This window comes from Zingiber officinale, chromosome 3A (assembly GCF_018446385.1).
Source record: "Zingiber officinale cultivar Zhangliang chromosome 3A, Zo_v1.1, whole genome shotgun sequence".
Taxonomy (NCBI): domain Eukaryota; kingdom Viridiplantae; phylum Streptophyta; class Magnoliopsida; order Zingiberales; family Zingiberaceae; genus Zingiber; species Zingiber officinale.
Genome location: NC_055990.1, coordinates 163,691,716 through 163,717,801, shown reverse-complemented (window position 1 = coordinate 163,717,801; position 26,086 = coordinate 163,691,716). Strand labels below are relative to the sequence as shown.

At 36.8% G+C, this 26,086-nt stretch overlaps 4 protein-coding genes across 8 annotated transcripts; all 4 read left to right on the top strand.

Annotated features, from left to right (window-relative positions):
• Nucleotides 1-383: 383 nt before the first annotated feature.
• On the top strand, nucleotides 384-10,693 carry LOC122053302. Of its 3 annotated transcripts, XM_042615299.1 has the most exons (13): nucleotides 384-581; nucleotides 774-966; nucleotides 1,399-2,648; nucleotides 3,628-3,635; nucleotides 4,999-5,174; nucleotides 5,750-5,810; nucleotides 5,901-5,996; nucleotides 6,530-6,624; nucleotides 6,839-6,952; nucleotides 8,169-8,236; nucleotides 9,281-9,391; nucleotides 10,024-10,252; nucleotides 10,382-10,693. In XM_042615299.1, the coding sequence occupies exons 3-13, from the start codon at nucleotides 1,465-1,467 to the stop codon at nucleotides 10,490-10,492; spliced, it is 2,253 nt and encodes a 750-aa protein (XP_042471233.1). In that variant the 5' UTR covers nucleotides 384-581; nucleotides 774-966; nucleotides 1,399-1,464; the 3' UTR covers nucleotides 10,493-10,693. The 3 variants fall into 3 exon arrangements, with proteins under 3 accessions (XP_042471233.1, XP_042471232.1, XP_042471234.1); XM_042615298.1 differs by lacking the exon at nucleotides 774-966; XM_042615300.1 differs by lacking the exon at nucleotides 774-966 and having other exon boundaries at nucleotides 385-543.
• A 949-nt stretch (nucleotides 10,694-11,642) lies between these two features.
• On the top strand, nucleotides 11,643-14,980 carry LOC122053303 (putative UDP-glucuronate:xylan alpha-glucuronosyltransferase 3). 3 transcript variants are annotated; one of them, XM_042615301.1, is made up of 4 exons: nucleotides 11,643-11,889; nucleotides 12,123-12,212; nucleotides 12,811-13,011; nucleotides 13,098-14,980. In XM_042615301.1, exons 2-4 carry the CDS (start codon nucleotides 12,154-12,156, stop codon nucleotides 14,725-14,727), a joined length of 1,890 nt encoding a protein of 629 aa, XP_042471235.1. In that variant the 5' UTR covers nucleotides 11,643-11,889; nucleotides 12,123-12,153; the 3' UTR covers nucleotides 14,728-14,980. The 3 variants fall into 3 exon arrangements, with proteins under 3 accessions (XP_042471235.1, XP_042471236.1, XP_042471237.1); XM_042615302.1 differs by having other exon boundaries at nucleotides 12,091-12,212; XM_042615303.1 differs by lacking the exons at nucleotides 11,643-11,889; nucleotides 12,123-12,212 and adding an exon at nucleotides 12,219-12,453.
• A 537-nt stretch (nucleotides 14,981-15,517) lies between these two features.
• LOC122054230 (alcohol dehydrogenase 1-like) lies at nucleotides 15,518-16,967 on the top strand. Its single transcript, XM_042616042.1, has 5 exons — nucleotides 15,518-15,657; nucleotides 15,761-15,897; nucleotides 16,013-16,059; nucleotides 16,491-16,652; nucleotides 16,772-16,967. Exons 1-4 carry the CDS (start codon nucleotides 15,579-15,581, stop codon nucleotides 16,630-16,632), a joined length of 405 nt encoding a protein of 134 aa, XP_042471976.1. The 5' UTR covers nucleotides 15,518-15,578; the 3' UTR covers nucleotides 16,633-16,652; nucleotides 16,772-16,967.
• Nucleotides 16,968-20,618: 3,651 nt separating this feature from the next.
• Nucleotides 20,619-25,831, top strand: LOC122053301 (BTB/POZ domain-containing protein At2g13690-like). Its single transcript, XM_042615297.1, has 2 exons — nucleotides 20,619-21,451; nucleotides 24,536-25,831. Exons 1-2 carry the CDS (start codon nucleotides 20,750-20,752, stop codon nucleotides 25,460-25,462), a joined length of 1,629 nt encoding a protein of 542 aa, XP_042471231.1. The 5' UTR covers nucleotides 20,619-20,749; the 3' UTR covers nucleotides 25,463-25,831.
• Nucleotides 25,832-26,086: the final 255 nt, after the last annotated feature.

Below are 26,086 nucleotides of genomic sequence, written 5' to 3'. Positions count from 1 at the left end.
ATCGTTACTTTCGCTTTCTGCACGACGTCATATATATACTCAACGGTTATAGTGTAAACACACTTTAACGTACAGATCAAGTGTATAGTAGGACAATTATTAATGCAATTTTATTTCATTATTTTTATTACTGCTCGCTAGCTTTTACATTTTCGACGTAAAATGTATTAATAATAAAATATACTTTCAGTCGATTAAACTATTCTTATATATATTAGGAAAATATATTAGGAATATATATATATATATATATATATATATATATATATTAGGAAAATATATATATGTCTAAATTTTATTTAGTAGGATAGAACATGGATTGGGTATTACATGAAAGCCCAAGCCCAAATAGGAGGAGGGTTCATTAGTTGGGGTCTGGAGGAGTATCCTTCTTCGCATTCTCTTGCTCTCTCTCTGAGTGGCACCTCGTCAGCGCGGCGAATCCCACTCCCTCTCCCCTTGCCGCCTCGGCCCGTCCGCCTTCTGCCTTCATAGATTGTTGAAGCTGTTCGTCTTCTTTTAAATTCTCCTCCGTTCTATTCGGTCTCTCTCTCTCTCGATGGATTAATCAACAATTTAAGGTTCAAAATTTTGTTTTGTGGTTGATTTGGAAACTTAATTCTTTGGTGTTAATTATTTTGCTGTGAAATATCATCTTTCCCTCAAAAATTGTTTGATATTGGGTATGCTGGCTGAAGAATTGTATTGGATTCTCCTGGCCTTGCAAGTATCTGGTTGACACATTTTATTTATTTATTTATGCCAAATTACAGATGTATTCTGCTTGTTCCTTCGACTTCATCTCGTGATTTTCCATGGACGTCTTTCTGAGGACTTGATTGCTTTTCAGTTTAGAACCCTTGGATTCGGACGTAGTTGTTTGCCCATTGTCGAGTTCATTTGTCCCTAGAGACAAAGTAACTCTGTTAGGGTTTTTTTGATCTGCTAATTTGCTGGCGGAATCAGGTACTCAAATCAACTATTCTTTCTTGTCAACGAAAACTTATCTGATTGTCACCATTTGTATCCATTCCGTGTAATACATACGCAACATCTGCTAACATTTTTTGAAATACAATTCGAACTTTTTAACAGAGTGAGATTGGCTATCCTAACATCATTTCTCAAACTAAAATTATGTATTTTGCCGTCAAATGTCTAGGTTAAAGTGGGTCAATCACATGTTATGAGTTAAATATTTCCCATATTTGAGATCTATTAAGATTGTTATTTTTTTTTTGAGACAATAAATTCCATTTATAGGATTTGAAACTTTTTTGTATTTCTTTCCTTTTTGATTAGTATCTGATTAAATGTTCCTAATCAGAATGATATGGATAGTTGAGAATTTACTTAGGGTTTTTTACTAATTGCTATTTCCTCTTCTCTTTGCTACAGGCGGTGGATGGTTATCAACAACCTTGTCAGATTGAAGAAGCAACCCATTGCTAATTTTTAAGCATTATGAGTGGTGTTCCAAAGAGGTTGCACGAGGAGGGTGGGCATTCTACACCTCTAAAACGACCACATGAAGAACTTGTCATTTATTCCTCTTCGTCTGGAAAACCCAGCCAATCAGTTGGTAATGAATTTCACCACCCTCTTGACCATGGACAGGAAGGAAGAGTAGCAAAAGCTCAACGTTTAGAATCCCGCGACGTTGATAAAAGATCATCTCTGCTGCATCGGATGCCTTCCGCATCTATTAGCTCATTTGACCATTCAATAACATCTGAAAACAGATTAGATTTAAAGCGAGACGTTAAGAGCGAAGGTTGGGAAGACAAAGAACATAGAATGGATAGAGGTGATTTTAGAAATGAAACAAAATTTGAGAAAGACTATGTTGTAACTAATGTTCATTTGAATTGGAAAGATAGTAAAGAACATCACAGGAGTAGAAAATCTGCTACTGAAGGTTTGTTTTCATGGTCTTGTTCTCGGAGTGGTTTACAAAGTGCTAATGAACTTACAAAGGATCTGATAACAGCTGAGGAGCGCTCTGTTGAAACACTCGACACAATTGGAGATAACAAAATAGATCAGAAAGTTGAAGAAAAATTCAGAGATAAGGACAGGAAAACAAAGGAAAGAGAAATTGGTGAAAAGGACAAGGATAAAAATGATTTTCAGAACAATATACAGCTTGGTGGTGCTAGTGATGAACGTAAAGATCTGCTGAGAGAAGAGAGAGACATTGAAAAATGGGAAAGGGAGAGGAAAGATTTGCAGAAAGATAAAGAATGGAATTTGAAGGATACTTTGAAGAGAGAATCATCAACTGTAAATGAAAAGGATAATTTTCAAGCTGAAAAGGAGTTCATGGATGGTTCTGTCAGAAGCTTTGAGCAGGATAACACTACCTCTGAACCTAAGAGAGGAAAAGTTGATAGCTGGAAAATTCATGATAAGGACATGAAAGAGAAAAAAAGAGAAGGGAATGGAGAACTTGGAGAGAGACAGGAACAACGTGGTAAGCATCATGACAAGGAAGGAAATGATAATTTTGCGGAAGGAGATGGGACTACAGAGAAAGAGAAGGAAACTTTTGGTGGTCCTCAACAGCGTCGGAGACTGCGGTCGAGAGGAACTCCTCAAACACCTCAACGTGAAGCTCGTCCTCGATCCAGAGCACGTGACACTGAGGGGTATGCTTGAATGTCTTCTGTGTTTCTGTAAACTCTATTGCATAATATCCTATCTGTATTCTTTTCTCCGTTTTCTTTGTGGCATGCCTATTTTTTAGATCTGCAAGCAGTTTGTTTGATTTTTGTTTTTTGCAATTCTTGTTGATTAAGAGAAAATTCTTTCTTCATGCCAGTTTCTTATTCCACCATTACTAATTAAGTTTCAGTAAACTTGGCTTTGCCCTTATGCTGATAACTTCTTTGCTTATTTCACTATGGCTGATTAGTTATGGAATGACCCACTTGGCATTGACCTTATGAAAAATTAACTTCTTGGTTTTGAAGATGATCTGACTTGATTCTTGTGGATATTGAGCCCAAGTGTTTAAGCTAATTAGTTATTGCATAGGTGGTTGTCCTGTTGCATAAAAAGAGCAGTTAAGCATCCGTTCTTCTCAAGTCAGTTAATTACTTGTCATAATTTTGTTTTGTTCTAGGTGTCCAATAATGTCATCTAATTCTGATGATTTTATTTGTTCCTGCTCCCTCATCCACCTTGTACTATCATTTGATGTCTTTATAGTATATGCAATTTCATGGCAGAAACCTTTCGTAATGATGTCTTTATTGCGTTGATGAGCCTCTTTGAGCCTTTTAATTATGGAGCTTATCTGATTCCAAATAGTTGGGAGTTGGGAGTTATGGTTTATTGTTGCTTATAGGATTGTGTAATGAATCAGTCATCATTGATTTTTTTGTTTTTTACTTCATTCACGGGCTCCCTTTATGCATCTTGGTTTTTTCCTCTAACAGATTGTAATTCTTCATTTTGTTTGTTTCATATTATTGACATAGTGTACTACTTTTTTCACTTGAAGTTTGAAATTAAGAATTTGTGGAGTCTTTTTTTGTTACTGGTATTTAGTTTTCCTTTTGTTTAATTTTTATCTTTGCTAAGCCATTGCTAACATTTTTTTTCCCCTTGTTTTTCATTTTGCAGATCTCAAGGTGGGTTTCATTCTTTTTGTTTATGTCTTTTAATTTTGGTGACTCACTTGGTTGCCAATTGGAGCAAGTTGGGGACGTTTTACTGGACTAGAGTCACTCGTTGCTTCAGAACTAGTGAATGCAACTTTATGTTCAGCATTTATTTCTCTTTTTTATTTTAATGCTTTTGTAGCCTCTGGCTCCATTATACAGCATGACTTAGTATTCACTAAGGATATTATGGAGTGACCCTTTTGAAGATTAATGCAACACACAATGGGACATAGATGTAGAGAATATCAATTTTCATAAACTCATGTGGCATGTCTGTTTTCCCTTTAATATTTGATCCAAATATGCGCTGAATGTCATCTAATTTGCCCATTTCCTTACTGTTATTAGGTTTTAAAACTAATTTTCTCAAGGTTCGAAGTTCTGTTTATATTGACTTGAGAATATTTTTTTCAATGATGGTCTATTTGTTTGATTCAGTGTTCAATATGCGTCATAACATATTCCTTAAGTTATTGTTAAGGTTTAAACTTGAAGTTGGCAATCTATTTTGTCTTTATTTCTGTTTGATCTGGTTTTTTGTTAGTTCAATTACTGCTCCACTTGGACCATAGTATTTTATTTTATGTGCTGCTAATGCTAACTGGCTATCCATAGTATTTTATTTTATGTGCTGCTAATGCTAACTGGCTATCAGTTTTTATTACATTTCTGTGGTTGCATACTCTTCATTGGTGATTTATTGATTTATTCTGCATAATGGTTCTAGGTATTTCTTAACAGCTTACATTATTTCCCTTGACTGCTCCAATGTTTTGTTTTGCCTTTCCACCTATTGGAAAGGAATTTATTCTGGTCACCGAAAAATTAATATCCATTTGATTTGCCTCTTGAATATATAATGCATTATTGTTTTTGGTAGAGATTGACAACTTGCATATCTAAGGAAATAGAGTCAATAAAGGAGGGATGTCTAGCATCTTGCTTGTACAAGGTTTTGTATTTGCAATTCTAGTAACAATGGAATTCAATTATATTGGAATCAGTAATTTGCTTCTTTGATTCATGTTTAAAATTTGTGCTTCCTTTAATTAGTTGAAATCTGATAAGAGTTCTGTCACTTTGATGTCAAACACAGTTGGCTGATGTGTTTTACTCACCTTTTCAAAATTTACCTCCAGCTTTAGCCTCCTTCCATTGTTTTTATTCTGCTAAATACTTCCCCTTCATTTACGAATTCATTAGTATTTTGACCTGCTAGATGGTATAATGTGTAGATACAATGGACTTCTCCTTTAGAGAAAAAATTGTTGCAACTTTTGGAGATCAGACTTGCTTTCTGTCTTTCTCATGTGCTGTCCTTCCACTACAGGAAAATCTGAGGCTTCTGCAATAGTCTATAAAGCTGGTGAATGTATGCAGGAACTTATGAAGTCTTGGAAGGAATTTAAAGCATCTCAGGATGTACAAAATGACAACATCTTGCAAGATGGCCCAACTCTAGAAATTCGTATACCTGCAGAATATATAACTTCCACAAACCGACAAGTAATAAAGCAATGCCTTTTTAGGCTTCGTATTATTGTTAACCCTTATTTGTCTCAATTGTATAGTCTGTCTACATGAATGTATCTCTTTGCAAGGCTATACTATTAGTAATATTCAAATTAATCCAATTATCTTTTATTGAGGATTATTATTTTTATCTGGATTCTGAAATTCAGGACACCAGTGGGAAGATAAGTCAACTAAATTTAATATCTAGATAAAAACACACCAAAATAATTCATTAACCAGATCCAGAATAATAAAATGGAGGTATTTTTTGTTTCTTTATTGAATCTTTACCTTCCCCAAAATGATTACTACAGAAGTTTTAATACCAATCAAATCAGTGATTTTTTTTGTTCTATGATTATTTAAGGAAATAACCGTCAATAAATAATCTTGTGATTTGGCACAATAGAATCAAGCAGTATATAGTGTATGCTATATATTCTTTGACCAAGTCCTTAAATTCATAACTGGATGAAATAATTCAGTGCAGCTGAAGAATGACATCATATAGTGTGAACAATCAGTTCAGTTAATGAATGTAATGTAACACAAGTAACTCCCTGCAGGTGAAAGGTGCTCAACTTTGGGGTACAGATATATACACAAATGATTCAGATCTAGTCGCTGGTATATTTTACTCCTCCATTGTGGGATATTTATATTTTTTAATTTTGTATTCTTCTTGGAGATATTTTCTGAATGGGTATTATTGGCCAGTTCTAATGCACACTGGTTATATCTCCACATCATCTCGTCCACCACCTGGCATTCAAGAGTTACGTGTAACAGTTCGAGTTCTACAATCACAAGAATGTAAGTATAATGGGATAATAGCATTCTTAGGAATTAGGATCCTAATATATGATATTCAATGCTCTGGGTTCTTGATTCTTGTATGAGTTGGATTACCCTCAGTAGATCTTTTTCTGATAGTTTATCAGATTTAAGTTAGGAAGCCTGAGTGCTACATCAGGTCTAAAAGTTCTGCTGCTTTATTTCTGGTTGTCAGTGATGAGTTGTTTGGCCGCCTTCTAATATAAAGTTGCCTGTGTTTGTTTTGATGACTATGTCACCATGTTTCTATGGCCATGTTGCATTACTTGCATTTCTTACTTCTTCTAAGTGTTTTCTTTTGATTTTTGCTTTAGATTGATGCTTGAAGCCTGTTTGCTCTATCAAGAGCTACATTTTTTTTTTTTTTACTAAAATCATTCTTTGTTTACGAACTTATTACTTGCAGCTGCACTACTAATGTACATTTTATCTGTGATAATTACATTTCTGCAATTAGAATACTTCTTTGCATGCTATCCAATAAGTTGCTTTTCCTTCTTCCCTTATTACAGGTTATACCTCAACTTTACGAAACAATGTACGTTCACGGGCTTGGGGGGCAGGAATTGATTGTAGTTTTCGTGTTGAGCATTGCTGCATTGTGAAGGTATGTATGTATCTTTCCTCACTGATTTTCTTATGTTTCATGTGCTCCTGAAAATTCATCGTCACTATCACTTTTGTTTTCTATTTATGCTTTACAGACGCATGCCTAGAATCTTTTATGATTGGAATGCTTCTTACTTGCATTTTAATGAGTTTATACTGCATATATCTAGTCTGAGTGTTTCTCATTTTAATGTGGCTATCTCTGATGACAGAAATGTGGTGGGACAATTGATCTGGAACCTCGGCTTACATATACATCAGCAGTGGAGCCAACGATAGCTCCAATATCAGTTGAGCGTACAATGACGACAAGAGCTGCAGCTTCGGTAAGTACAATTATCTATTCACAAATTTAATATACACCCTGAAAATTGTGAGTTACTGATTACATTAGCATTGCATTTCTTTTTGATGGCTAACTATTGTCAAAGTTCTAAAAAGCATATGTAGAGGTTATGCGGTCAACCAACTTTCATAGTAAAAGAATATTAATTATTGATATCATTATCTACAATCTATTAAAACAATTGACATTTTTTTATTATCCTTTTTTTTTTTTAAGTTTTCAACCACTGATATTAACATGCAATTCAATAATATGCTGTATAGTATATAAATTTATTAGAAATATGAACAAATGAATTTTACAAATTGTGTTCTGTGGAATGTAGAATCTAACTGTTATCGAATGTAATCCAACAAAATGATAGCAGCTTAGGTGGTGACATTGCTTTCAAACAAGGGTCAAAAGTCCTCCCAAACTTGGACGTGTGGGACTAAATGAGCCTCCTAGCTCTTCAGTCAGCCTCAGTTAGGTAGGAGGTAACACTAAGGGAATCATGTCGTGACAAATCCGTTTCTAGCAAGATCCATGTCATTTATTCCTTCCCAGATCTAGCTGCCCTCAAGATCCATGCGGATGGAGTGCTAGCTCACATACCAATATATTATGAGCCCCCAAAATTGCTAACCTTAGGCATGACATTCCCTTCGTGTAAGAGCCTCAAGGTCTTCCCAAATTGGCCATAGAGTGTTCAAGAGCCATCCTGTTAGCTCTTCATCTTAGCATCTGAAAGGCAGAAGACAAGACTATACAACCTGGTTATCAACCATGTCTTTGCAGACCTGCTTCATGCAATGTAACACTTACCTAATCTAACCTTCTGCCCACTGTCTTCCTACCATATGGTATTGTTAACACAAACTTAGTGATAACAATCTCAATCATAACCTCATCAAAGCCAAATGGTGGCTCGATCATACAACATTAATATTCTATGTTGGCTTAATTATTTAACATTAATATACTATCTCACCCAACGATTGAAATACCGTTCCGTGCCAAGCAGCACGGACGGCTTTTATAATTAAGCCAACATGGAATATTAAATTGTATTTCCTGAAATATCTAAAAATAAATTTCATATGGCAGAAAGTGAATCCTAAAATTTTGGATTTCTCCTGTGTTATTCAAGTCTCTGTGTGGAAGCTTGATGGATCACTCCTTGATCGTGATAGTTTTGCTATTATTTTCTTTTGCAGAATGCTTTACGTCATCAAAGATTTGTTCGTGAAGTTACCATTCAGTACAATCTTTGCAATGAACCATGGTAATTGCAATTTCAATTGTCATGTCATATACTAAAGAAATGTTTGCATCTCTCCATATTTAAGGTAGTTAGTTTACGTGCATTTTTTAAAATCTAAGTAACTAGTTCATCAAGTTTACATCATACGTTATTAGGTGATATTTGTTACTTGGGTATTTGTCTGTACACATCATCATAATCATCAAGGCCATATCGATAAATGCATGAAAAGTAGATATTATGTTATAAGGGCACTCTGGAAATATGAACTATGCTATTACTGACAAACTGCAGAATTTAAAGTGAGAATCAATTTGCCAATTTCAAACAATGAATTAACATTAATAAAGAGTTAAGCATGTCTGCCTAACTTTGCTTATTTAGGGTTATCTTGAAAATCTTAGAATATGTATAATTTGAAATTTTCAGAGTTGCAATTTGTTTAGTCACATTGAAGCATACTACTTTACACCACTGTCATAACCTAATGGCAGACATTTGTATAATGAAGTATAAAAAATTCCATATAAACAATCAGTGAGGCTTTTCACCCTTTCTGTGCACACGGTGTCAGAGCCAATGGTGAGGACCTAAATCCTTGTCATTGCTTCAATTTGGGAGCAAGATTATGTAATTATGACCTTTCAAGGAGGATCTGATTCATCTATGATTTGTATTTTTGTATAAGATTTATGTTATTCGGTAGATAATCAAGTATTCTTCTTTCTGAGACTGTTCGATTATAAATTGAACTCGTGTACAATTAATGTTCTTGCTTTCCCCTCTTATGGTGCTCTTGTGAAATTGGAGATGCTGACGTGGTTGTTCATACTTATGGAGTTGTATAAACTTCATGTTTTAAAAAAGTTATCCTGTGCTTTTGATATAATATCACAAGTCCTCTCAAGCTCAGAATTCTCCAATTTGCACATCACCTGAGAAAACATCACTGGTTTCTAGTTTCATGCGTAATGGTAGTGACTTGCTATTTCTTATTTCTGTGAGTGCATGTTGCAGCCTTTACCCCATTATTTCCTGGCATGATTTCTTTCTTATGTTCCTTAGGCTGAAATACACAATTAATATTGTTGCTGATAAGGGTCTCAAGAAACCTCTTTATACTTCTGCACGACTAAAGAAAGGAGAAGTATTATATTTGGAGACACATTTCAACAGGTGCTTATTTCCACATTGCTTTATTATATTGTTTCCTTTATCTTATCAAATGACAATATATTACTTTTAAAAGATGTGCTTGATAATTTTCAAACTCATAAGATGTCAGATAACATTGTTTTCTACTCATTCTTTACTCATTAAATTTTTTGTTATCTGGGACTCATGCAGCTTTTGTTGTTGGTTAGGACTTGGGATGATTGCTTGATTAGATGAAAAATACCTTATTGAGGAATTTGTTGTTTCTGTAAAACTTGGTAGCTTTGAGATGAGATGATGGAATTTAATTTGTTGCACTATTGCGCATGCTTGGCTGGTTATTATTTTATGGAATACAGTGGTGGAGTCTGTTGCTTTTGATGAAAACAGTTTATCCGGATGAAACTCTTATAATCTGATGGAGAATGCTGAAAGTTAATTAGCAATATTATTGGATAGAAATTGGCTTGGAGTAGAGAGAGATAGAATTGTCGACCAAATTAGAGAGAGTTCCAACAAATAAATTAGAGAATTGACTTTATAATTATACAATGTAGTTCAGTTACTTTTCGCAGCATACCCATTTCTTAACTTGAAGTTTTCTTTTCATTTTTAATGGGTTTGGCTTATTTTCGTTGACCTTTTTGTTGCAGATATGAGCTTTGTTTTAATGGAGAGAAGGCCATTCCATCCACTTCTCAAGCAACAGATTTGGAGCATGAGAAACTACAAAACCATGGTTTGCATGCTTCAAATGGAGATAGAAATTCCACAGATCGTGAAACTGTTATTGATGTCTTCAAGTGGTCCCGCTGTAAAACACCATTGCCTGAGAAGCTTATGAGGTCAGCAGGAATACCCTTACCAGGGGAACATCTAGAGGTACTACTAGTTAATCAAAGATAACCTTTTAGTCTTATCTTGCTAAGATTTCTTTTCAAAACTCAAATCCGCTTTGAAAACACTTCCCTAGACACCAACTCGTTCGTTCTTCATTTGCTTTTTGCTCAGATATTGTATGATAGCTTGGATTGGGAGGATATCCAGTGGTCACAGACTGGAGTTTGGGTGGCTGGCAAGGAGTATCCGCTTGCTCGAGTACATTTTCTATCTCCAAATTAGTAGTGCATTATATGATATAACTAGAATTCTTTGTAACAAGTAGTGCATGCATGTATGTTTATATTGCCTAGTGCCCTACCCCTTTGGTAGCTGCAACTGTACCTCCACTGGCAATTTAAATTTACGTATCACCAAGTGTTTGTGTTCTCCCTAACACATATGCTACTTATTTTTGAATCGATGAATTATTTTTACTAGATTTTTAACGGTTGCATTGATGGTTTCTCAGTAGTAGATTTATGATTAAGTGGCAGTGGAGATATTTACACACAAAAACACTGATTATGAAATTTAAGGCAGGTTTTAAGCCTGTGTTGTGATTATCTAAATGGAATTAAAAAGAATAAAAATGAGATAATTCCCTCTTAGTCATGCCATAGAAAATGCAAAAACAAAACTTCTTTATTTCTCCCATCTCTCTGTCTTATGTGTCCACTGATATAATCGAACTTTTACTTAAAAATAGAACTTCAGACGGGCCGGGCTGTTAATTAGGTGATATGGACAACGTACAGATAAGCACACCTGTTGTTCTCGTCTGTCCCATAGATCTCCATAATTGGATAAGAACGCAGTGTGTCCTTATCACTGAGTTAGCTCCGTATATCTGACGCCGACACGTAATATATTTTTTTATTTATCCTAGTCCGACCAAATTTAATATGAATTTTCAATCAGTAGACTTGCTATCTTCTTTTTCCTTGTAAGATCTTTGAAGAGTAAACTGTTGAAGACCTTCAAAAATACGGTGGAGTGACGCGGAAGAAAGAACACAGGTTGGAAAAAAGATGCCCTAATGTAAACACTTAGAAGTAAATGTAGACTTACATAGTACAAACGACAACTGGTCACTTCACTGCAGCAAAGTACCATTATTTAAAATCAAATAATTGATCATTACAGATAAGCCAATTACATATCAACACCTACTAATTAAGGAACAAAATATCAACTGGTCATTTCATTTACAGTAACTAGTAAATGTTAATAATACAACTCTAATTAAGGAACAAAATATCAACACCTACTAACCAACTCATTCTAATCTCACAACCTGGTCGTTGTCCCAAAACAAACAGACGAATTAATTGAGAACTTGACCCGTCGAGTTAAAGGAAACCACTGGAACCACTTTTAAGAGGTACCGTTGGATGTGTTGCCCGGAAAGTCGATAAGAACTTGGTCAAGGACTCTGGGACTCGTTTCAGGGCGAAGGTGATGAATTAAGCATTCCTTCTTGGTGGCCCATCCTCGTCACCCAACGATCTACCCTTCCACCAGGTAACTCCAGCGCTAGAAATAGGGAACCCCCAGAGCTGAACGAGCATCTAGCACTGTGTTCTTCTTCTCCACATCCTGCGCCATTCAGCTTCCATCTCTCTTTTCTTTCAGCATTGGTGAGCTTATTTCTTCTTCTCCTTTTGAAAAATTTATGTCTCTTAGTTCTTTCGTTTTCACTTATTTTTATTTATTTATTTATTTTTATTTTTGAATTGTATGATCTCTTCTTCCAAGAGCTTGGGCTCCGTGTCCTGCTCCCCCTCTGATTATTGTGATCTTCTTGTTTGTACCTTCTGTATATAATCTCACTGATGAAGATGAAAACGTTCCTGCTACTGAAATTGCCCAGATGAAGCCTTCTCGCGTCTCAGCTTGATATCATGAAAGGACTCGTCGTTTCTTCTACTGCCGAAGCCCGGCAACGCTCGACGACCATGGAGTGAGTTTTATCAGAATTGCTCATGTTTTGTTTTGTGTTCTTTGCTCGTTTTCTGCATGCCTGCTGTAGTTATTAGTGATCATGTATTATCCAAGAGAATTGATACATTACCGACATAAGATTTGATGGTTCGATATGGTTTGAGCCATTGTGAAGCCGGGAAGCATCCACAGGGCTCCCCCGAGAGATTAAAAGGTTCATGAATAAAGGGGAAGAAAACAGCTAGGAAATGGTCCTGAAGGTCTATACTTCTCCTGAAGTGCTCTTTCTCTATCATAATTTATTATTTATTAGCAGTGTAAATTTGTGTTGATCGAACGACCCGTGCAGAAGCTACCACCTGTATTTTTCCCCCTTCTTTTTGCTTGTTGCATCTTGCAAATGATAAATATTAAATACGAAGGTTACTTTATTGGAGCATTATGGTTGAGGATTCTGATGTTTTCTCTACTCACGTTTCCTTTTAAAAGAGAAAAAGGAAAAGGGAACACTCTTTCTTCTCTCTTTTTGAGAGGAAGTCATCTCCAAATTAGAAACTTTTCTTGCTTAATGATCACACTTTGAAAATTTGATTTCTGATATCTGCTTGGTTCGTCAGTGATGATGATGCAGGCAGAAGAAAGCCGACCAAGTCGAAAAGTCTCAAGTTTGCAGACAAGTGCAAGATCCTAAGCCACGACAAGTGCTGCAAGTTCGAGACTTTGAAAACGGCCGTGTTCATCCTCACTTGTTGCACGGCTTTGACTCTTGTTTTCTCCCCGACGATACGCAAAGCCCAACAGCCGCGTCCCGGTTCCAGGTTCTCTTTCTTCCTCCTCCCCAAGAGTTTTTCTTCTCTTTTTGAATCGATTAGAATCTAAAATGGCTGTGAACTTTGCATGGTAGATCGCGGTTTGTGGACGCCGCAGAGATGTGGCAAGCGACAGCAGCTGACCCTCGGTACATATCACACTTGGAGATCGAATGGAATCATTTATCAGCCGTGCTGCAAGATCTTAAACCACGAGATGGAAATCTCAGAGTTGGATTGCTCAATTTCAACGTTACAGAAGCTAGAATTTGGCAGCACGAGCAGCCTAAAACAGAGGTTTCGTTACTGCACCTGGACTACGCGGATACGAGCATCACGTGGAATGTTCTGTATCCAGAATGGATCGACGAGGAAGAGGAAGACGAAGCGCCTGCTTGCCCGTCTCTCCCCCTGCCCCAAGCGAAGGAGGGGTCGAGTGTCAATCTGGTGGCCGTCAAGCTGCCCTGCGATCGGTCGCGGAGGTGGAACAGAGACGTGGCGAGGCTGCACCTGCAACTCTCGGCGGCGAAGCTGGCCGCCGGGAAGTCTCCTGTGCGCGTCCTTATTCTCACCGAGTGCCGTCCGATTCCCAATCTCTTCTCCTGCAAGGATCTCGTCCGGCGCGAGGGAAATCTCTGGCTGTACGAGCCTGAGGCCGCAACGCTGGAGGGGAAGCTTCGGCTTCCGATCGGGTCGTGCCAGCTCGCCGTCCCGTTCGAGGCAAAAACGCGGGTGTACACGGAGGTGGGATGGCGGCGGGAGGCGTACGCCACCATCCTCCACTCCGCGGACCAGTACGTTTGCGGAGCCATCGCGGCGGCTAAAAGCATCCGCTTGTCGGGATCCGCTAGGGACCTCGTCATCCTGGTCGACGAGACCATAAGCCGGCGCGACCGGGCCGGGCTGGAATCCGCCGGGTGGAAGGTCCGGACCATCGAGAGGATCCGCAACCCGAAGGCGAAGCGCGACGCGTACAACGAGTGGAACTACAGCAAGTTCCGGCTGTGGCAGCTGACGGAGTACGACAAGGTGGTCTTCCTGGACGCCGACCTCCTCGTCCTCCGCAACATCGACTTCCTCTTCGCGCTGCCGGAGGTGAGCGCGATCGGGAACAACGCCACCCTGTTCAACTCCGGGGTGATGGTGGTGGAGCCGTCGGAGTGCACGTTCCAGTGGCTGATGGACAACATAGAGGTGATCACGTCGTACAACGGCGGCGACCAGGGGTACCTGAACGAGGTCTTCACGTGGTGGCACCGGGTGCCGAGGCACACCAACTACCTGAAGCACTTTTGGGAGGGCGACACGGAGCAGAGGAAGGCGAGGAAGGAGAGGTTTTTCGCCGCCGACCCGCCGCTGGCGTACGTGGTGCACTACCTGGGGCTGAAGCCCTGGCTCTGCTTCAGGGATTACGACTGCAACTGGGACATGCGGATGTTCTGGGGGTTCGCCAGCGACGGCGCGCACGCCACGTGGTGGAGAGTGCACGACGCGCTGCCCGAGGAACTGCAGAGGTTTTGCATGCTACAGACGAGGAGCAAGGCCTTCCTGGAATACAACCGGCGGCAGGCGGAGAAGGAAGAGTACCCGGACGGGCACTGGAGGAGGAACATTACGGATCCCAGATTGCATATCTGCACGGAGGAATTCTGCAACTGGCGGAGCATGCTGACTCGTTGGGGAGACACCGACGCGTATCCTCGATCATCCAAACCCAGCTTGTGATCAGAAATTGGATTTGTTTCTTGATGTGTCAGAAGGAGAAATCGATAGGCATTGAAGATCTCATCGTCAATTCTTTCTATATCTACGGATTAATTCTTCATAAGCATTTCGTTCTTCATTTCACTTTGTAAACTTCAGATATCTCCTGTTGAAATCAGAGAAATTATTAGCTAAGGCAGATGTCATGTATTACCAATCTGAACTCGGTTCACAACAGTAATAATTAAACTATACACTAGAAAATCTTATGGATTTGTCTCTAGAAATGGTTTGAGAGAATCAGACACAATTATTTCCCCCGTATCATTAGTCTCACTCACTTAGCTAGCCATCTTCCCTTTCATTTTTTGTCCTCCTCTACTTTTCCACCATAATAAACACGTTCTCAGGGACGTGACATGATGACAATGGCAAAATGAAAGGAACATCAAGAAAATGAAATTAGAAAAATGATTTATCCAGATACAGATCCCCGTTCCTGTTGGAATATCGAACATTATTTTGTTTTATGATGAAGATATCTCTCCTAATTACTCCAACTTGCATCATTGCCCACTGGAATAAATTCTAGAAAACTTTAGAAAAGGGACCAATCAAGGTCTTATTTTTCATTAACTAAAATCGTTCCCTGTTTTTTTTCATAGCAATTACCAAGACAAAACCAATGGATATTTATTTACTATTTTTTTTTCAAAAGAATTCTCACTCAAGTTATCAAGTCAATCAGTTTTATGAAATAATGGAAGAAAATTTAGTTTTTTAAAAAAGAAAGCTATACTTCAAACATTTTAAAAGATAGAGGTTGAGTTTGAGCATTTTAGTAAGCCTATAAAAAGCTCGCGAGCATTTCCATGTTCTTCGTATCAGTTCCAGAGAGAAATTGTTTGAAGAAATGTCGAGCACGGCCGGTCAAGTCATCAAAACGCAAAGGTCTCTTTGTTCTCTTTGTTTCGCAGTTTTTTCTGACTAAATTTCCCTTAAAACTCATCTTATTGTGCTTCACCGAACAAATATACATTTATTTCTTGGATAGCTGCTGTGTCATGGGAGGCAGGCAAACCTTTGGTGATAGAGGAGGTGGATGTGGCACCTCCTCAGGTAATGGAAGTCCGAATCAAGATCCTCTTCACTTCACTCTGCCACACTGATGTTTACTTTTGGGAAGCTAAAGTAAGTTTCAGGAGAAATTTTGAACCATTTCTACAATCCTGTTCTTGGAGAAGGTTAAGTCTGTCTTAAGTCGTTGATCCAGCCTATTTAAGCTTTTGGTTTCGGTTTCTTACAGGGACAAAAACCGATGTTTCCTCGAATCTTTGGCCATGAAGCTGCAGGGTACTACTAAATCTCAGTCCCTTCTCATATCGACTTCTGTCTTTAAATTTCAGTATCAAGAAAAATAAGTTTAATCAACCCGATTTGGTCTGAATTTCGTCAGATTTTTGCTCATTGACCACTTTCTTGATTCCTTTGGCCATGTTTATTGTGATATGCACTCTCGCTAATGAACAAAACTTAAGTTTTTACAGTTTAAATTTACTAATTTAGGTTTATGATTTTGTTCGATTAGAATCGTAGAGAGTGTTGGAGAAGGTGTTACTGATCTAGCACCAGGAGACCATGTTCTCCCTGTCTTCACAGGTGAGTGCAAAGAGTGTGCCCATTGCTTATCTTCAGATAGCAACATATTCAGACCATTGGTTTCTCAAACTAATATCAATATGCCTGAATGCATCTTAGCATTTTTCTGGGTGCCAATATCTCAGGGATGGGGTGTCGCAGTGCTGGTTGGTGTTCCTCACAAGGATGCTATCTTCAAGACTCATCCAGTTAATTTCTTGTGTGAGAGAACCCTCAAGGGGACTTTCTACGGCCACTTCAAACCCAAATCTGATCTCCCCGGTGTAGTCGAGAAATACATGAACAAGGTAATACTACTAATACATCAGTGAATTAATTAATTAATGTGATTCCGATAAATTCCATATACATTGCGTACAGAGTAAACGACTCATTCGTCCATTATCTTGTCGTACTGCTCGAGCAGGAGATAGAGGTGGAGAAGCTGATCACTCACGAAGTGAGTTTCTCTGATATCAACAAGGCGTTTGACTACATGCTGCAAGGGGACAGCCTCAGGTGCATCATCCGCATGGTTGAGTGACTGAAGCATCCTTTAATGCATCTAGTTTTGAATAAATATGGAGCAGCGCGTGATGATTTTGTAAAAACCTAAGCGGTTTGCGTTCTAGAGAATTAAAATAAGAATTCGTATAGAAAAAATAAGAACATATGAGCATCAATCTTTATTTTATTGAGAACATGACATAAAAAGATAAATAATACATAAATATAATGACAAAAAAATCTGATTGAAGAGTTATATCTTTGTCCTTTAAGGTCGTCAAGAAGATCCTGTGAAAGAAAAAACAGCGGAAGGAAAAGGTAGGTCTACGCTGAATTCTCTTCATCAATGAGAAACAAAGAGACGTCTAAAGATTACCCTAATCCTCTGCGGACCAACCATTATATAGTGCACATCTATTATCAGCCCATAGATGATAATAGATGCGGGACTATTGGTTCTACACATATGAGATTCATATCCAATTACACGAAACCCACTAGACATAAATTAGATCACTTTAAGGGTTCAGATCGTATTCACATGTGCAACTTACAAATAAGCCCATCTAATAGGGGTAATTATATCCAACAGTTCGATGGTTTAGATATAGGATGTTACCTAGTAGCTTTCCATAATTTACCTAGAAATAGATTGACGACGAGTGTGTCATCTTTGTTATGTTGTCAATATAAAATATTTATTTGAATACAAATATTTGACTTAAAACAGGTCCGGCTTTAGGCATAGACCATTAAGGGTTATGCCTAGGGCTCTAATTTTTATTAGGGCTATTTTTTTTAATATATTAAATATATTTTATGTATTTTTTTAAAGAGAATAAAAAAATACGATCCATATGATATAAGCTCGCATAATCTCATTATTTAAAAATTAAGATCATTATTTTTAATATATTAAATATATTTTTATAATAGACCCATGTGATTAAAGATTTACAAGAATTTCGTAAAGATTTCATTATAACTCCAATGGATAGAGTCATAAAGGAGATTTTTTAACAAATTAAATTTATTTTAAATCATGAATGGTATTTTATAAGATCTAATATATTTCTCTTCAATATCTCTCAATTATAACCTTCTCTTGTTACATTTCTCTTCTCTTTGATCAATAAGAATATGAATTAGAAATTTTTTTATCTTATCTATACAATGTAAAATTTTTAGTTCCCCCTCTTCCCCTTTTCCACATCTCTCTCTTTTTCTTGCTCGTTGAGATTGGAGAAGAGAAAGCACATCTAACACTAATACGCTGATCCTGCTGCTACTACGGTCCTTGCTTAATTAAATTGAAATGTTAATGCATTCATCCATATTGTGATTGATTGAAAGGGAAGAGATTTATTATTTTTGAACAATAACAAGATATATACCTTTACTATTTCATTTACTTAATAGACATTAAATTAAACTTTTATTTAGCTGTATTTATAGTCATAAATTATTCAATTTTTCCTTTGTCTCCATTCTATAATTTACAATTGTTCTGGTTTAGATGATGAAAAATATGATTATTTTTTCTCTTGCTCTGTGCCTAAAAATGTTCTCATTTAGTTCTCGATAAATAATAATGTTTTTTATTTTCTTTTGCTCTGTGTCTAAAAATGCTCTTATTTAGATCTTGATAAATAATAATATCCAATATATTTCTCTTCAATATCTCTCAATTCTAGTCTTCTCTTATTAAGTTTCTCTTTCTTGTTGATCAATAAGAATAAGAATATGAATTAAAATTTTTTATTTTATTCATACAATGTAAAATACAAATGTTAAATTTTTTTAGTTCTCCCTCTTTCCCTTTTCCAACTCTCTCTCTATGTTTTTCTTGTTTGTTGAGATTGGAGAAGAAAAATCACACCTAACACTAATACACTCATCCTGTTGGTATTGGTACTATGCTCCTTGCTTAATTAAATTCAAATATTGATGCATTCATTCATATTGTGTCTAATCGAAATGGAAGAGATTTATAATTTTTGAACAATAATAAGATATATATGTTTACTATTTCATTTCCTTGACAGACATTAAGTTAACTTTTATTTAGATGTATTTAAAATAATAAATGATTTGATTTTTCCTTTGTCTCTGTTCTATAATTTATAATTGTTCTGGTTTAGGTGATGAAAAATATGATTATTTTTTTCTCTTTTCTTCGGTGCCTAAAAAGGCTCTAGGTCTTCGAGTCAAAAAACAACGCCGATGGAGACGTGTAGGTGCGCTATTAGGGATTGCAATTTTACATGAATTTCCCATTTTTCACTCAATGATGAAACTTTGCTTTTTTTTTTTTTTTTTGAGGATCGACGTATCAAATGATATTTTTGTTCCAATTTATGCCTTTTCTTCTCCCTCTGAATCAAACTTTTTCTTGCCATAATATAATGTTCAGTTCCTATTTTATTATTTATAATAGAGTTCGGATCCTAGATGTAAAAAAATATAAGGTGGATCCTCATCCTCCCTATCTATCGAAACAAATGAGATTGTTGCTGATACAGTACATAAAAAAATAATAAATAACTAAATTAACCAAATTTTCCTGTAGAGACAATCAAGAAAGCTGCATAATGATGATGAGTTAAGCATGGGAGCATCATTTTTTTTCTATTGTTATCCTATTTCATTATTCTTATTTTCTCAATTTTATTTCTTTTTTTTTTTTGTCTGTAAGAGTTATTTTTTTTTTCATTTAAGTAATTAGACATACTACTGTCTTTTTTTCCATTTTTAAATAATTTTGAATATGCTTAATTTTAGTTAAGTGAATGGTAAACTTATTATTATATCTAATAATAATACTTAGCTTAATATCATAAAGTCTATACTTCTCTAAATTAGATTATTAAACTTGAATATGAAAATTTAATTAATAATTTTGTATGACAATTAAATTTTATAAAAAATATTTTTAAAATTAATATTTAAATTTGTTAAAAGAAATATAAATCATCAATGAAAAAGGGTGAAGGGATTATTTTTTTAAACAATATCAAAGGTCTAAAAATATTTCCTACCTAGGGCTTTAAATTATAGGGGTGGTAATTCAGGTCGGGTTCGGATCGACAGATTGACGAGTTAGAATATCAAAATTTGAACCCGACCTGATTAATATTTCGGGTCAAATTGTTCGACCCGAATCTGACCCGTTTATCTGTATTTGACTCGAACCCGACTCGAAATAACTCATTTATCAAAATATTTTCATCTTAATCCGAACTCAATCTGAACCTCACCCGACAAGATTCATTTTATAAAAATATGTTTATTTTAAACCGAGCTCAATCAGAATCCGATCTGAATCCGACTCGAAAATATTTATAAACGGATTCACGGGTTATAATCATATCATTTCAGGTTGACCAAAATCTTTTCAGGTTGACTCAAATTTGACCAATTTATTAATCGTGTCAATCAAGTCGATTCAAACTTGACCCAACTCTAATCAAATTTGATCTTAACCTAACTTTTTCATGTTCGATTCGAATCATATTTTCGTGGTCACCCCTACTTAAATAGATAAGCCGGCCCTGATTTAAAATACTTATTTTGAATAAATATTTGCGGGCTCATTTAATGAAATTTGGAAGAAAACAAATAGAGACATTTTTGATAATTTTACCGAATAAAATTATTGTTCGAGGAAGTCGGCGCTTAAGTTGTGACCCGAGTCGCTTCTCTTTACTGACAAGTTGTGACCCGAGTCGCTTCTCTTTGCTGACCGATGGTCACGCGAGGTAGACACCCTGTCAAAGGCGCACAGACCGCGGAAGAAGGCAGTCGAATCCAAGGAAAGCAGAAGATAAAGCTTTACCCGATCCCTAATTCTTATCGTTTTCGCCGTCGCTGCTCGGCATTGACTGTTGTCAGAGTGGTAATGGCGCAATCCGGCAGTCACGATGCAGCCCCCGCACGCAGATCCCCCAACCTCCACCGCTCGCTGTGCTGTTCCTTCGCCCCCTCCACACGAAGTCCCGACTGGACGCCGAATTTGGATCGTCGTCCCAACAAGTACCCGCCGAAGACGTCCTTCTCGGGTTCCTTCCATGGCTCTCACTCCCCCGGAACCGGAAGCAAGCTTGGTCTCGGCATCATCGACCCCCTCCGCCGTATCCGTTCCCCTGGAAGGGTTTCGCCCATTAATTCCGTCGACCCCTTTGAGCCCCTGCCGGAGGTAGCCGAATCGGTGCCCGGAATTTCCTCTGTCTCCCAGCCAGAGCGGCCAGATCCAGTCACAAAGAATTTGCCTTTGGTACCGGAGAACCCGGTAAAGGACAATGTGGTTTGCCTGAGGAAGGGAAGAATGGATTTGGGGATTATTTTGAAGGGGAAAGATGGGAATTCATTGGTGCTGGAGCTGGATCCAGCGGTACTTTGTGAAAACAGTGCCTTTTTCAAAGGGACGCTTCTGGATTCTAGCAGCAAACTCTCGGATGCAGGTGATGTTTCATGGAAGATTGAGGTTTCCGGTTTAGACAATGTGGATGTTTTCAAGGAAGCAATCGAGCTCATGTACGAGAAGGATGCGGTTAGGTGGCTTACCAAGGCAGGGGTCTCTAGAGCAATTGACATTCTTGAGGTGAGAATGTGTCGGTAAATTTTTTATTCTTCTTTATTTAGGTATTACTTTTCCACTGGAACTAAATTTATTACTCTTGATAGCACAATAAGTGTTTGAACTGAATGGAACTTCCACATTTAGCAGCTTCAGCAGAGTTATTTTCTTAAGAATTTGTTAGGGAGTACAAGGATCCCTTCAAATTAAAATTGTGGTGTTTCATTAGAAGAAATAGAAATAAAAATTTACTCACATTGATACATTTTTTAACAATAAGAAGCAATGTATTGTTGAAAACTACATGACCAAAAATTCTGTTAAGGAAATCTTTCTGATAGTTTTTTTTTCTTTCTCAGGCATGACATAATGGAAGAAAACAAACCTCAATGACGTCCTTCTCTACCCCTTATATTAAACTTCAACCTTCAAACATAAGACAATAACAGCAACAGTGAGTCCCAACTATTTGGAGCCATCTTTATGGATTTTATCACTCAATTGAGCTCTAATTAAGAATTATAATTAGTGATATCTTAGATCTTTCTGATCACTTTTAATTATATCAGCGTAATTTAGTTTCATTCATTTTATCATCTGTTGGATTTATTTAATTACTTAGTGCTTTTTTCTCTTCCTCTTTGAGCATTCTTGTTAAGTAATCTTATATTATCTTAGCGTCCTTGCCTCTACCACAAGTCATCTATCTTAAGCATCCTTGCCTCTACCACACTAACTTTTTTGTGCGCTTTGCTTCTTACTTTCATTGCTCTGATCCATTAAGTATGACTTGCCATGGTACAATCTGATAAATATTTCTTAGTTTTAATGGCGCATGACTAGCATACAAACTCCAGAAGCACCTCTCCATTATAATCATTCATTCTTTTCGATCCATCTTATTATATAAGAGATTCAATGTATTTAAAACTTAAGGATTTCTTTTCATCCATCTGAACTTTGTAGTCACATTTTATTCTTTGCATTGTTGAAGCTATATAACTATTCTTAATGTAAAACATTTACGTGGTGTTTGGTTCTTTCCTAGGAATCAAAATGGGAATGAGAATCATTGTATTATAGAATGGGAATGGGTATGAGCATGGATATCACTTTTAAAAATAATATTTGATTAGTTGAATATTTTCTATCGGAATAAACTAAAATTTTCTTTTTTTACCCTTAGAGGAAAATAAGAGAAAAAAAATAGATGTGAGAGAGAGAAAAATATGATGAGAGAGAAAGTGTGAAGAGAGAGAAAATGTGATAAGAAATAATGAAGAGAGGGAAAAGTGTGATGAGAGAAAATGAGAAAAGAGAGTGTGATGAGAGAGGATGAGGAGAGAGAAAATATGATGAGAGAGATAATATAATAGGAGAGAATGAAGAGAGAGAAAGTTTGATGAGAGAAAATGCTGAGAGAGAGTGTGTGAGGGGAGAGATTGTGGAGAGAGAAAGTATGATGAGAGATAAAGTGTGATGGGAGAGAATAAAGAGAGAGAAAGTGTGATAATAGAAAATGAGGAGAGAGAGTATATGATGGGAGAGATTGAGGAGAGAGAAGGTATGATGAGAGAGAAAATGTGGCAAAAAAGGCGAAATCGCTCGCCCTAGCGCCCCCGCCGCACCCGACCCCAGGCCATTACAAGAGAATGAGGAGAGAGAAAGTATGATGAGAGAGAAAGTGATATGAAAAAAAAGTTGAACAAATATATTAAGGGTATTTGTCCAAAACTTAATTTCTATTCCCATTCTCATCAAAACTCAAGGGAGGAGGTGGGTTTCATTAATACTCAAATTTTTTGATTTCATTCTTAAATTTTAATTACATTCCCATTAACAAAACACAAGGTTTTGGAATGAATTCATTCCTTCATTCCTTCATTTCCAAACTCCTAAACCAAACGTCACCTTAGTTTCTAGCTTTTTTCTTTGCAATTCAAGCTTCAGGCTTATTCTAGTTACTCTTTCATCAATTAGCACAATATTGTTTACAAATAATATATACCAAGGAAATTTATCTAATAATTTTACCTAGTTCTAATATAAGGGGAAAAAAACAGAGATTTAATGTTGACCCTCGATGTATATATACAATATAGAAAAATTACTTGCTGCACTTTCACCATGCACTCAGTATCACCAACACTAGAAACTGCAATATTATGCATCCTCATTTAACGCATTGAAATATTAACTTTTTATCAGTCTTTCTAACATTCACCATAACAATCTGGGGATTATATTACAAAAGTTTTCCTGAGTCTAAAAGATCATGTGGAATCTATTTTTCCTTCTATATTTATCCATTAATTGCTTTCTTAAATAAAAGTTATGTATAGTCGACCTCCAATCAGGGAGGGAGTCAGGAGTTGGGGAACTTTCTCAACTTTTTTACTCTATCTCTCTGTGCATATACAGCGGCATGTAAAATAGTGGGTGAGAACAAGCGAAAACAAAGTTTGAAGAAGAAAAAATAATCAAAATATATGTGTAATCACTGGACCTAAATGTTACCTACATTGTGTAATCACTGGACCTAAATGTTACCTACATTTTCCTTCATTCTTTGTTGTGTATCACGAGGAATATGCTATGTGAGAATGGAAATTATATATCTTTATTAGTATTTAAATTGTTGTCTCTCTCTTGGAAAGTGTCTTCTATTCTTTCATGACTAACTATTTTCCTTCAATGCAAGTCTGTTCTAGGCTGACAATAAGTTATTAAGCTTACTTAAATCTATATGCCAATGTATCTGAAGTAGATAATGTGAATTACTCTAACTTCATGACTTATCAATTAGTATAGTTCTTACAAATACCTCAATGTATCACTGTTTCTTCATGATCTACCAAAGGTACTATATAGAAGTTGTAAACCTGGATGAAATCTAGTGTTCAAATTAATCAGTTGTTTCTTCTGTAAAATTCATGAAAAGAAAAACTTTAAGCAAGCCATATTAGCATTTAAGGTTAGTGAGATGTAACTAAGTTGGCCATTTGTTCTATTAGCTTAATCTTTTTAATTTTGATATCATGGTTCAGTTTTATTATTATTTTTTTACTTGATTTTAAAGTTGAAATGCTTTCTTTCATGTTACATTAGGTATCGTCTATAATTAAGTCTGACAGAAGCATCAGATCCTGTTTACAGTACATTGAAGCTGTTCCATGGAATGAAAGTGAGGAAGAGAAGCTGAAAAGCTTGTTGGCAAGGTGTAAATTTGATGAAGCAATAACTGAAGATGTGTTAAGCAGGTTAGGTCCAAAGGAGTGTGATAACTCAGAGGATGTAGCTATGCATCTTATTCAATCTGTTACAAATGGGACAAACAGGAAAGCGAGGAAGGAAATGCAGTGTCTAGTCACTGGACTTCTCTCTAAGAGTTCAGTCTATATGAAAGTCCCTACTGGACTAGACAAGGAAAAACTGTATGGCATTTGTCATTCATCTTTAAATTCCCTCATCCAGCTCTTTGAGGAAGCCACATGCTATGATGGTCTTGCTGATCAAACATCTATGAGGCAAGAATCAAAGCCATTGATTGAAAGGGTCTCAAAGCAAGTCGAAAACCTCACTTGGTTGTTGGAAATCCTCGTCCAGGAGGAAATTGCGGAAGATTTCGCAAAATTGTGGGCAGGCCAAGTGGAATTGATTATGATGCACGCAAAGGCATCCCCAATGATGCGGTTTGAGCTAAGCCGTATTTCAGCGGGTGTATTTGTAGCATTGGGTAGAGGAAAGTTGCACTGCCATAGTGATCAGAGGGTCGCTGTTCTCAGCGCATGGTTCAGACCGATGTTATCGGATTTCGGTTGGTTACAGAGGTACTCGAAGGGGCTAGATATGAGAATGTTGGAGGAGAGTGTTGGCCAAGCTCTTCTCACTCTTCCGCTAAATCAGCAACAGATCTTTTTTGAGGAATGGTTCTGTCATTTTGCAGAGCATGGAACGGAGTCCCCAAATCTTGGACAGGCTTTCCAAATCTGGTGGAGGCGACTGTTTGGTAGATCCTCTTGGGCCTGCAAATGAAGAGGATAAAGTAGGAAATAATGAATGCCTGTGAGTCGCAGATACAGGAAAAGAAATTATTGAATGTTGGTGTCCTTGGCTCAATTCAAATATTCAGATGACATCTACCTTTGTTAATTGTTAGTATTGCTAATTAAATGTTTGTTTAGAGGAATGAATGACTTGAAAAACGATCACTATGGAGGCGATCAAGTTGCAAGAGATTCTTGGGCACTCACTGATGCTGATTTGAAGTGTAGCATGATGCTGGTATGAGATGATGGAACTCATATCATCTAAAAGCTGCATGAATTCTAAGAAGATAAAAGAACTCTAAATAGGATATATAAAGCATGGCATATCATATGAAGAGTCATTTTTGTCTTGTAACGTCATTTGAGTATCCCTGAGAGAGAAGAAATGAAAGCAACAGGAAAGGTCTTCTAATGAAATTAGCAGCCACGGTGCTGCTTAACCTTCGTTAATGGGAACAAAAGTTATGTCAAGATATCGTAATCCTTTAGGGACATTTCTCTTACATAGGCACTTTGATTCATAGTTTGTAGAATCACGATCATAAGCAGAATTAATTTAAGATCAGGATTAGATCGATCGGGATCAGATCGTAGAATCATACGATCCTAC